Source organism: Phocoena phocoena, chromosome 7, assembly GCF_963924675.1.
Source record: "Phocoena phocoena chromosome 7, mPhoPho1.1, whole genome shotgun sequence".
NCBI classification, from domain to species: domain Eukaryota; kingdom Metazoa; phylum Chordata; class Mammalia; order Artiodactyla; family Phocoenidae; genus Phocoena; species Phocoena phocoena.
The window spans coordinates 14,605,906-14,619,201 of NC_089225.1; the positions used below are offsets into that span (position 1 = coordinate 14,605,906).

A 13,296-nucleotide genomic window follows, 5' to 3' on the forward strand; every position below is an offset into this window, starting at 1 on the left:
CATTTGTATACTTTTTTAGATTCCACGTATAAGCGATATTATGTGATATTTGTCTTTTTCTGACTTCACTCAGTATGACGATCTCTAGGTCCATCCATGTTGCTGCAAAAGGATCTTTCTTGATCTCACCTCTTTCTTATATCTGTTATCAGTGAGGTGTTTCCTGATTACCCCATATAAAGTGTGATCAGGAAAGCCAGGTCATCCAACTGTATCTGAATCCCTCATCCCACTTTTGCCTACTGTCTACTTTTTTCCATACCACCTAATACGATACATATTTTATGTATGCATACATTTATTTGTACATGAATGGATATGTGTATATGTGCATATAGGTAGGTAGGTAGATAGAGAGATAGGAAGTATTCCTCTAGAATGTAAGCTCCATTCTTCACTGCTTTGTCTCCAGCACCCAGGACAGTGACTGTCACATAAATTGTACTTAATAATCATTTATTGAATGAATATGTAAATTAATAACTATTTTAATAATCTCGAGTCTGATTCTAGCTTTATTAGTAATGACATCCCATGATAGAAACATAAAAATATTATTTTCCTTGTCTACTTCATGGACACTCATGAAAATATAAGATGATATGTGTAATAAATTGAAAACTCTGAGGTAATACAATTCAAGGATGGGAAAATTGCATTACAAGGCATATAATAAATATTGACAAGACAATTGACTGAGTGAATCACATTGTTCAACTATGTTCTATCTCTTGCCCCTGTGGAATATTTCTCTCTTTGCCTTTACACATGGGGTTTCTTCTGTCTGGCCTAACCTTTCAGTCGTCCTTTTTGTGCTAAATCTTACTCATTTTTTACTTAAACTCAGAACAGAAACCATTTCCAAATTTCCTTAGTTAGAGAGTCTCTTCTAGTTAGGAAATCTCTCCTCAGAGATTCTGAATAGTACTCTGTATTCATCTCTATCATGGCTTTCAGTACACTCTATTATATAGTTGACTTCCTTCACTAGGCAAGTAATAATTAAACTAAGTTTGTAATTTTATCTTTTTTAGCTCTATTGCCTAGGACACAGTAGGTGACCTCCTTATAATTGAACAGATGAATGCATGTGTACAATGGGCAAAAATATCTGTTACATATATCACTTTATCCACCACATTTACTCCAAACTATTGGCTTCTCCCTTATTCAACATTTTCCTCCTGTGCTTTGCTCCAAGAATAAATTAGGTATGGGGATATCTGAGCAATGTGCTTTTTATGTTAGTCCCTGTTCCTCCAATTCTGGTACCTTAGAAATAGTTCATTTTAAAGAGTAGATGGGAATTATAATCTCCAATACATTGCTAGGTTTAAAAACTTTCACCATTGAAATGTAACTAGTTATAAACATACAGCTCTATGCAGAGCCTTTCCTGCAATCAAATAAAGAAGTAGAGCCAGTCTAACTGTCTACATTTATGACCTTAAACAAGGCAGTATTTATGGCACACAGGATAATGAGCTGAGGATAACAAAGTCCACCTCTTGGCCAAATGTTTTTTACACTGGTTATTCCAACTATAATTCTCTTGAAAGCTAGAGCAAACATGCCCACTTCTCTCTGCTCTTCTCACTATCCAGAAAACAAGCATATGAGTATTACATTAAATTTCTAATTTTCTTGGAAACTTGCTTCATCTCATTATAGATTCTCATCCTTTAAATTTCATTGAATTCTAAGTATTTCCTGAAATTCCCTTAGAGCTTTTGGAGAAAAAGTTAACCATGACAAACTACTCCCTGCATTTTTTATTGAATAATTGATAACTGGTTTCTTTATTTTAAAAAGTTTCTATTAAATATTCATAAATTTGGGACTTAAAATGTAGATAACATAATCCCAAAAGAGCATGCATTGTGTTGTTGTATGTTAGACTACTATGAATGTCACTAGCAATCAAAATGGTAGCAAAATAGGTTTAATAACACAGGCAGTTTAGAATAAATCCATATCCATTACGTTATTATTTTCAATGATTTTTATTTTAAGTATCTAATTTAATTTTGTAAGAGTCCATTATTGACTAAATAAACAAGATTTTTTTCCCCAATTTCATTTTGTACATTGACTAAGATTAAATAGTTCATATTGTTACCTATAGATAGATGATAGATGGATGATAGATAGACAGATAGATAATATAGATAGATAGATAGATAGATAGATAGATAGATAGACATGCCTATACTTTGAACAAGCAAAGGTTTAGCCTATTCATAATCCTTCTTACTCTTTTTCTTTATTTGTTCAACAAGTATATATGGATCTCTTCTTATAACCAGACTCCATATTAAGCATTCGTATTAATGGGTAACAAAAAATGAATAACCTTCCTGCTCTTGTGAATGTAGTAAAAAAGTCACAGAACTAACTGTATGAGTGTTTCATAAAGATTACACTTGACTTTAACTTTTATTGGGGAATGTGATTTGTTTAGTGTGGTTGAGGAGGTGACTTCTTATGCAGGTGATTTAGGCTGAGGTTTGACAAATGAGCAGCCTTCACATAAGAAAGTGGTTGAGAGAACTCTGTTCAGAAGAAAGAGTTCACATAAAGGTCCTGGGTATATGAGGAGGGCTAATGGAAAAAATGGGAGAAAAGATGGTATGACACAGAGCTGAAAAGGCTTTCAACTTAATCCTTTGTAGACCCTTTAAGGATGTTGGTCTTTATCTGTAGAACAAAGGGGAGATAAAAATAGTTTTAGTTGTGAGAGAATATGAGTGTTGTGGGTAGTGACAATGAAATACATATTTTGAAAAGATCACTCAGCCAGTCTGCAGTGTAGAGAACAGATTGTCAGGTTCCTAAGGGGAACTCTCAACTCTAAGGGGTTGAGAGTTCACCAGTTAAGGAGGAAATGCAGCGCCTGTAGTTTAATCCTGTATGGTGTTTGTGAATTGGAGAAAAGTAAATTGACTTGAGATCTTTGAGAGTAAAATCAAAATAACTTGGTGATGAATAATAACATATGCAGATAAGGATAAGACAATGTTTAAAAATCCCCACTAGGTTTATGATTTTGATAGCTGGATGGATAAATACGTCCTTGACTCCTATGATAAGAAGACAGACTGACTGGAAGAGAGAGAAGTTTAGTTTGAACCTGTGGAGTGTGCAGTTACTTTCACAGATTCAGAAGATGCCAAGCATGAATTTGGATATTTCAGAACTCAGAAGAGAGTTGCCTGGGGCTATACACTTGGTGGTGGTAATTGAAACCACAGATGTATACGACACCCAGGGAGAGAATATAAAATAAAAGAGTACTGTAAAGAACAAAACAAATCAAAACAAAACAAGCCAAACAAAATAGTTCCCTTTGCAAAAAGTAGTGATGAAATTAGTAGTAAAATGGGTTCAGCTATATTTGAATAATCTATTTGTGCTTCCTTCTGAAATGTCCAGTATGAAAGCATGTTGTGGAGATGTTTGTTTATTCTTCTGTGATCATCTGGATTCCAGCTTCATGTATATCACAAGCTAGCATTATGAGCTAGGACATATCTAAGGAAAGAAATGTTCACCTGAATAATCTCCACATAACCAAGTTATGTGGAGGTTTCGTCAATTTTCTGGGTGATTTGAGCAATGCTGATGGTTTGTAGTTTTAATGGGTCACATCTTTTTCTCCTTCTTCTACACAAACATTTACTTATATAAATGGTCCTGAAAATGGATCCTGGTAGTTATTCTACAATTTATGTCCTATAAAAAACAGAAGTAATCTTTCTACAAATGATGTCATAGAGCCCAAGTTATAAATATTTTAATGAAAAAGACTCATTTATTCAAACATAACAGAGCCTTAAATTCATACTACTGAAATAACTTTTGAGAAAAAGTTATACATAACAAATGAGTGAAAGGATGGGCGTGATGGACAAAATGTGACATAAAGAGACCACCTATACCATACCTGTTTAGATAGCCATGTATCTGATGTCATCTCATATTTCTGAAACAAAACAATTAACTCCATGAAGCATCTAAAGACCAAAGTGAGCACGCATCAATTTAACCTTTTTTACACTGTTATCCTATAGGCACTTTTTTCCTTCCTGCAGCTGGTGAAATACCATGAGAGATCACATTGTCATTATTGATTTAAACTGAATGAATAAGTAGAGAATTGGGATGAAATGATATTCTAATTATAGCCTTTTCTTTGGTGAACTCCTTCAGAATTCTCAGTTGTACTTAACCAGAGACAGAAGATCATTTTCCAGCTCCATTTGATTACTTCATTCAAACTGTTTTGAACCACTAGACACTGTCTCTTTTCACCTCTAGGCATCATCAGGAAACAAATATTAAGTCCTTCCAAAAAACTGGGCAAACAGCCAGGAATAAAATTTAAAAGTGGACATTTGGTCAACATTCGATCCACTCTTACCATAGTCATTTTTTCCCCTTAGGGAAAACAACTAAACATTTGAAATGGCAAAATTTTATGTGTGTTTAAAATAATCTTGCATAGGATCAGAACCAAAATTATATTTCAAAAAGCAAAATTAGACAAATTTCATCTCAAGCTGAATATGTATAGATAAAATAAATTTTAGTAATGCTGTTTACATGTAGTAACTTATGAAATATCTTGTGGTTCTCTGGAAAAAATGACTCTATAATAAAAGTATTAAAATGAAGAAAACTAAATTGTAATATGTTAGAGATTTTACCTCTATGCAAAAGTACTCATTTCAAATTGTAAATAATGATTATTATTTATTTATAGTTTTTTTTTTACCAATTTCCTCTTTTAAAGCCATATTATTATTATATTATAATTAACCATTGTCCATTTTCAGGGCTTTTTTCTTCCAATAGATTTTCTCTATATACAGACATCAGAAAAACATCTAACTAAATCATTCCTTGATTTTCTAGTCACACTTCAGCAATAATCATCCTTGATATCTGTAAAACACAGACACACACAAAAATATATCAGTGCCACTGCTCATTAGTGTCACTAAGTTTTGTTAGACTCCACGAAGGTCCAAAACTTCACATGCAATTATCTGTCTTATTATTTCTACTATTGTAGAAAGTAAAAATTTTAAACTCTATAAATGGAATAGAAATATAATAGAATATCAGTAAGGTATCAATTCAAGAATACAATAGGGTTCCTGTATCTTTTCTATTGAAGCACTTTACCTATATAGATTTTCCCTATATAGAGATGGCAGGCTTTCTCTAACTAGAATACGTATACACATGAACAATTTTTAAATGACTTTGTGATCGTCTCAGTAAGAAACCATCCAGAACAGTTTAACAAATAAATGATGAAATCCTGGTCAGTCTATAAGCCAGCCAGATGAAAAAGGATAATTGAAATAAAATTTCTAATATATGCAAGCTAAAGAGTGATGAATAAAGAGTGTCAGCGAAACCCAATAAGTAAGTGGCTGATGCATCAACTTTGTTTTCATATCTATGCTCATCATTCCAATCACAGATAAATTTTTTCCTCTTTATTGCTATCTTTTACAGGCCATTTAAAAATTATGTTTAAAAATACTGAAGTGTAATTTGCATATAGTGAAATGTACAGATCGTAAGTTTATGTGATGAGTTTTGATAAATGTATTTACATCCCATCAAGATATATGACCTTTACACTTCCAAACACATTTCCTCGTGCCCCTTCACAGTTTCCAGTAAGTCAACTACTCTTCCAAACCTTTTTCCATAGATTAGTTTTGCCTGTTTTAGAAATTCAGATAATGGGAATCATGTATTATGTACTCTTTTGTGTAGGGCTTCTTTCACACCACGTTTCTGAGATTCATTCATATTGTTCAGTGTATCAGCCTTCTGTTTCTTTTTAAATTGCAGAGTGGAATGTCATTGTATTGATATGCCTCATTTTGTTTATTCATTTCTTGTTAATGGACAGTTGGATAGTTTCCAGTTTTTAGCTATTGTGAATAAAGTTTCTCTAAAAAAGATGTGTTTTAAACAAATCCTTTGGTGGAAACAGGTTTTTATTTCTCATGCAAATATCTAGGAATGGAGCTCCTGAGATATATATGCACACACATATATATTTATATATGTGTGTTTAACTTTCTTTGAGACTACAAAATCATTCTTTTAAAGTAAAGTCACACTTCTACCCACAAAGAATGAGATTTGCAATTCTCCACATCCTCATCAGCAGTTAAAACTGTTACCTTTTTTGTTGTTGTTTTAAGTTTATTCATTTTAATGGTATGTAGTGTTACCTCATTATGATTTAATCTATATTTTCCTAATGTCTAACAATTTTGAGTACTTTTTCATGAGTTTGTTACTTCTTTACAAGTTTCTGTTCACACATTTTGACTTTTTCATTGGGTTGTCTTTTATTATTGAAATGTATATATTTCTTCGTCAGATGCACATTTTGAAAAATATTTTCTCCCAGTCTGTGGTTAGCTGTTTGATTTCCTAATAGGGTCTTTGATGAGAAGTTTCTAATTTTAATGATGTCTGATTTATTTTTTTCTTTTATGATAAATGACTACTTTGTCTATTCAATATAGTGAAGTTATATTCCATCTTTTCATCTAGAAGATTGACAGTACTAGCTTTTATTTTTTTTTTTTTTGCGTTACGCGGGCCTCTCACTGTTGTGGCCTCTCCCGTTGCAGAGCACAGGCTCTGGACGCGCAGGCTCAGCGGCCATGGCTCACAGGCCCAGTCGCTCTGCGGCATGTGGGATCTTCCCGAACCGGGGCACGAACCCGTGTCCCCTGCATCGGCAGGCGGACTCTCAACCACTGCGCCACCAGGGAAGCCCACAGTACTAGCTTTTAGATTTAGATTTAAGGCTGTAGTGTGTCTCAGGCTAATTTTAGAATATAGTATAAGGAATGTCAACCATCATTGTATTTTCCATCCGGTTATTAATTGTTCCAGTGCCATTTCCCCCTATTGAATTGCTTTGGCACCTATGTTGAAAATCAATTGATCATATAAATATAGATCTATTTCTGGAAACACTATTCAGTTCAACCGATCGATTTGTGTGTTCTTTTGCCTCCATTACAATCTCTAAGTTTCTGTGGCTTTCTGGTTATTCCTGAAATCATGTAGTGCAACTCTTCCAATTATTATCTTATTGTTTTTTTTAGGGTATTGATTTACCTGGTCAGGCCTTTTGTAGTTTCATATGCATTTAAAAACTATCTTGTCTGTTTCTACCAAAAAAAAAAAAAAAGTCTGCTGAGAGTTTAATTCATATTGTATTGAAACTGTAGTATAATTTGAGTAGAATTGACATCTACAACATGAAGCCTTTCAATTCAGGAATGTGGCTTAACTTCTTCTTTAGGTCTTCTTTAATGCCTTTCAGCAATGTTTTAGTTTTCAGTATTAAGATTTTGCCACTCTTTGTTAAATTTATGCCTATGTACCTAATGTTTTAAAGATTTTAATAGTATTTTTATTTTCCATCATAATATTACCAATCTTGGAAATATATTTTGTTACTTCTTAAATCTTTATTTTGAAACAAGTGCAAACTTACAGAGAAGGTAAAAGACCAGTTCAAGAAACATCTACATATCCTTTAGACATATTCTTCATGTATTTATATTGTGCTCCATTTGTTTTATTATTATATATCTCTCTCCTCTGATTCTAAACTATTTGAGAGGCTGGTAGAAGTCTCTTTTTTCAAAATCAATTAGAAGTTAGAAATTTAGTTTTTTTCTAAACAATTTGACAGCAGTTCTGAAGTACTGTATCCATTTACCTTTAAATAATTCAGTGAGCATTTCTTAAGAAAACTGTAGTATCCTATATATTTACATATTTTTTACAGTAAAATGATAAAAATCAGGAAAGGGAAAAAACAATTGAAGTTGGTGCCTTGGCTTATGAATTGTCATCTATTCTAGTATTTTGGGTAGATTTCTTACATTTTATTTATACAATAATATCATCTACAAATAAAGATAATTTTACTTCTCCCTTACCAATCATCATGATAGTTATTCTTTGAAAGTTACTCTGATTAGAGTCTCTAATAAGTTTGCTTAACAGAGTTAGAATGTGTATCCTTACCTTATTGTCAATCTTTAGGTGAACAAGGATAATGTTTCACTATTGAGTATAATATTTATTGGTTACTTTGTGGGTATCCTTCATCATATTGGGGATATTACTTTCTATTCATTTATGTTGAAAGTCATCATGAATGAATGTTGAGTTTTGTCAGTTGCTTTTTCTTCATCTATTAAGATAATTGCTTATTTATTTTTCTTTTTTTTTTTTCTGTTGAAACCGTGAATTACTTATTATACTTAGGTTTTTTCCCATGTCTTGGTTATTATAAATAATGCTGCAATGACATTGGGGTTGCAAATATCTCTTCAAGATAGTGATTTTATTTACTTCAGTTATATACCCAGAAGTTGAATTGTTGAATCATATAGTAGTTCTGTTTTAATTTTTTGAGTATCTGCCTTATTGTTTCCCATAGTGGATATACCAATATACATTCCCACCACAAAACACAAGGATTCATTTTTCTCCACCTCCTCACCAACACTTGTTATTTTCTGTCTTTTTGATAACAGCCATTCCAACATGTATGAGGTGATATCTCATTATGGTTTTGATTTGCATTTCCCTAATGATTAGAGATGTTGGGCCCTTTTCATATACCATTGGTTATTTGAATATTTTCCTTGAAAAATGTCTACTTTAGGTCATTTGCCCACTTTTTAACTGGGTTATTACTTTTGCTATTGAGGTATATGGGTTCTTTATATATTTTGGATATTAACCCCTTATCAGTTTTATTACTTTCCTTTGGTAGTGTCATGTTTACCTGATATTTTGTGATCCTTGCTTCCTTACTTTGGTATCTGGGCGTATGAGTAAGGGTTCTCCTCTTCTAAACTTTACAGGTTTGCTTTTACAGAGACAGCCCTTCATCAGTCAGGCCAGCTTGGGGTCAACTGGTAACATCCTTGGGAAGGTGGAGCTTGCTATTGGGGTCTATATTGGGGCAAAACCACTTCCCAAGCTCTGAGGTGTACGTGTGGGGGTGCCACAGACGGGGACCTGTTAGATAGGACTGGCTTGATTTTCTGCACAAGCATGGTGGTAGGATGGGCTACACTATTTCTCCCATCAGGCTTCCTAGTTGGGTAGGATTGGGTAGTGCAGTAGGAAGCACTATAAGTTAGCTTCCTTATGCAGGGAGGGTAGCAGAATGGGGCCCAAGGACAGCACAGCACATTGTTTGGGGCTCCAAATTAGGCAAAACTGCACAATGAGTTTCCTGACAAGACAGGGCCAAGGGATTTGCTCTGTAGATGGGCATAGTTACTGGCCCAATTCACTGTTCAGATGCCACTGTAGGTGAGGATGTAGGATGGGTTATGCAGAATCCTGGGTGCTCTGGTTATGTTTACAGGTTGGGTGGGACTAGAGGCTATATTCAGCACTGAGTGGGCCTAAGAATTAGCTTCCTGCCTGGGTGAGGCCACAGAACAGGATCCAGTAGTGGCAAGGCTCACTGTTTAGAGACTGAATCAGGCTGAGCTGTGTACCAAGCTCCCTGGTCAGATGGAGCCATTAGCTTTGGTTCTGTAGGAGGGTAAAGCCACGGGCTGGGTCCACTTCTCACTTAGGTGCTACTGGTCTATAGAGCTTCCTGGGTGATCGGGCCAGTCCTCCTGGTCAGACAGTGCTGAGTTGCACTCAGCAGTAGGCAGAGCTATGAACTAGCTTCCTTCTGCAGGGCCGCAGAACAGCTGATTATGCTTCCCATTTGGGGTCCTGAGTCAGGCAGAACTACAAACCTAGTACCCTGGCCAGACGGGGTCACTGTCTTGGCTTTACAGATGGCAAACTTGCTGCTTTGGATTTCTACTTGAGCACCACTGGAAAGATGAACTCTGTCTGCCAAGATCTGAGAGTTGGTTACTATAAGATCCAGCCCACCCTTCTCCATCACGATCTCATCTCCAGTGGACTAATCCTCCAAGTTCCCCCCATGAACCTCTGGAGGCAAGACTCAAGTGGGCTTCCCATGAAAAACCCCACAATTCTGGGGGAGCTAGATGTCTACCTTGGGCTCTCTTTTTTCCTACTGGAGAAACTTGAGGTCCAGAGGGGACCCTCTCGGTGTGGCACTATGCTGGCCTGGGGGAGGAGCAATGCAATCAGAGTGTAGCCACTATTCTTATCCTTCTAATGGGTTCTTTTCAGTCTCTGTGGTCCAGGGGGGTGCTTCACTCTCACTCCCATGTCCCAGGATTTTCACGGTGGTGTCCTGTGTATGGATAGTTGCTTTTTGTCTTCTTCTGAGAGGGACTGAAGTCTGGAATGACCTATGTTGCCACCTTGATGACTCATGTGACCTCTTTTATTCCTTACGTCATTAAAGGAATCCATCACTGAAGCCACTGGGTCCTTGGAGTTTTTGTTGTGGGAAGATTTGTAACCATTAATTCAATTTCTCTAATTGGTATAGAACTATTCCAGTGTTTTTCCTCTTCAGACAATAGTTTTGGTCATTTTTACCTCTCAAATATTTTTTTTTCATATCATATACTTGAGAATTTTTTGGCACACAACTCCCTTATTACCATTTAAATATTTATAGGCTCTATAGTGATGCCCCCTCTCATTCTTATTTTTGTTGAGGTATAGTTGATTTACAATATTATATTATTTTCAAGTGTACAACATAGTGATTCAAAATCTTTATAGAGTTTACTCCATTTAAACTTATTTTAAAATATTAACTATATTCCCTGTGCTGTAAAATATATCCTTATAGCTTATTTATTTTATATACAGTAGTTTGTACCCCTTAGTCCCCTATCCCCACTGGTAACCACTAGTTTGTTCTCCATATCTGTGAGTCTGTTTCTGTTTTGTTATATTCATTCATTTGTTTTATGTTTTAGAGTCCACATATAAGTGATAATATACAGTATTTGTCTTTTTCTGTCTGACTTATTTTACTAAGTATAACACGCACTGGGTTGATCCATATTATTGCAAATAGCAAAATTTCATTCTTTTTTATGGTTGATCAATATTCCATTATATATATATGTGTGTGTGTGTGTGTGTGTGTGTGTGTGTGTATACCACTTCTTCTTTATCCATTCATTTGTTGATGGACACTTAGGTTGCTTTCATATGTTGGCTATCGTAAATGTCACAATGAATATTGTAATGCATGTATCTTTACAAATTAGTGTTTTTGGGGTGTTTTTTTGGATGTATACCCAGAAGTAGAATTGCTGAGTCATAAGGTAGTTCTATTTTTAGCTTTTTGAGGAACCTCCATACTGTTTTCCAAGTGGCTGCAACAATTGAAATTTTTACCTACAGTGTACAGGGCTGGCTTTTCTCCACATTCTCCTGAACATTTCTTATTTGTTATCTTTTTGATAATAGCCATTCTGACACGTGTGAGGTGACATCTCATTGTGGTTTTGAGTTACATTTCTCTGATGATTAGCGATGTTGAGCACCTTTTCACGTGCCTGTTGGCCATCTGAAGGTCTTCTTTGGGAAAATGTCTATTCAGGTCTTCTGCCCATTTTTTAATTGGGCTTTCTTTTTAGATATTGAATTGTATAAGCTCTGTATATATTTTGTATATTAATCCCTTATGAGTCATATCATTTGCAAATATTTTCTCCCATTTAGTAGATTATCCTGTGCTTAGCAGAGTGGCATAGCGGAAGCGTGCTGTTGCCCATTTAGTAGATTTTTTCATTTTGTCAATAGTTTCCTTTGCTGTGCAAAATCTTTTAAGTTTGATTAGGTCTCATTTTTAATTTTTGGTTTTATTTCTTTTGCCTTAGGAGACAGATTCAAAAAAAAGTATTGCTACAATTTATGTCAAAGAGTGTTCTATGTTTCCTTCTAGGAGTTTTATGGTTTCAGGTCTTGCATTTAGGTCTTTAATCCATCTTGAATTTATTTTTGTATTGGGCTTGCCAAAAAGTTTATTCAGGTTTTTCCATAACATCTTAGGGAAAAACCCAAACGAAATTTTTGGCCAACCCCAATATATGGTGTGAGGAAATGTTCTAATCCCATTTTTTTATATGTAGCTTCCCAGTTTTCCCAGCACCACTTATTGATAAGACTGTCTTTTCTCCATTGTATATTCTTGCCTTCTTTGTCATTGATTAATTGACAATAAGTGTGTGAGTTTATTTCCAGGATATCTATTGTGTTCCATTGATCTATGTCTGTTTTTGTGCCTATACTGTACTGGTTTGATTATTGTAGTCTTGTAGTACAGGCTGTAGGAGGGAGTGTGGTCCCTCCAGCCCTGTTCTTTCTCAAAATTATTTTGTCTATTCAGAGTCTTTTGTGTTTCCACACAAATTTTAAAATTATTTTTTCTAGTTCTATAAAATATGCCATCAGTATATTGATAGGGACCCTTTCATTCTTGAAATTGGTAGTTTGTGGGGTGTTTTTTCTTCATCAGTACAAATAAGGATTTATCAATTTATTCATCTTTTAAAATAATTTTTGCTTTCACCGATTTTCTCTATAGATTGTCTTGTGTTTTATTAATTTGTACTTTTCTTTTTATATTTCAGTCCTTCTAAATACTTTGAGCTAATTTTGTACTTCTTTCTCTAGCTTCATAACTTGGAGATTTACCATTGATTCAATATATTTTTCCTTTTCTAATATACGCATTTAAAGACATAAACTTCATTTTAAACATCATTTTGCTTTACCTATATATTTGGACCTGCTATGTTTTCATTATGTTTGAATTTAAAATTGTTTTTAATTTCTTTTGTGATTTGTCCTTTAACTTATGAATTATTTAGGAGTATGTTTTTTTTAATTTTCCAAATATTTGTCAATTTCCCAAATATCTTTTAGTTACTAATTTCTAATTTAATTCTCTTATAGTCAAACAATATACTCTGCTTGATTTCACTTTTTGCACCTTGAGATTTTTGAATATTCCCCTTGCACTTGAAAAGATTGTTTATTATATAGTTGTTGAGTGAAATTTTTCCTAAATATCAATTTGTTTAAGGTGTTGATAGTATTGTCCAGATCTTTTGTTATCGTTACAGATTTTTGATGACTTATTTCATCAAATACATTGAAAATAATATTTAAGTCTCAGTATATTTCTATTTCTTCCTTAGCTTTGTCAGCTTTTGCTTAATATTTAGAAACTTTATTATTAGAAATGTAGGTACGTAGAATTGTTATATCTTCCTAATCAATTCACACTGTATCATTATGAAATTATTCTATTAA

At 34.2% G+C, this 13,296-nt stretch overlaps 1 protein-coding gene across 1 annotated transcript in view; it reads right to left on the reverse strand.

Moving 5' to 3' along the window:
- DPP10 (dipeptidyl peptidase like 10) overlaps window positions 1–13,296 on the reverse strand; it is a 662,859-nt gene that overhangs the window by 78,772 nt on the left and 570,791 nt on the right. Inside the window, exon 12 of the mRNA XM_065880921.1 lies at window positions 3,944–3,982. Within this exon, the coding sequence (XP_065736993.1) occupies window positions 3,944–3,982 (39 nt within the window). The remainder of the gene's footprint in view (window positions 1–3,943; window positions 3,983–13,296) is intronic.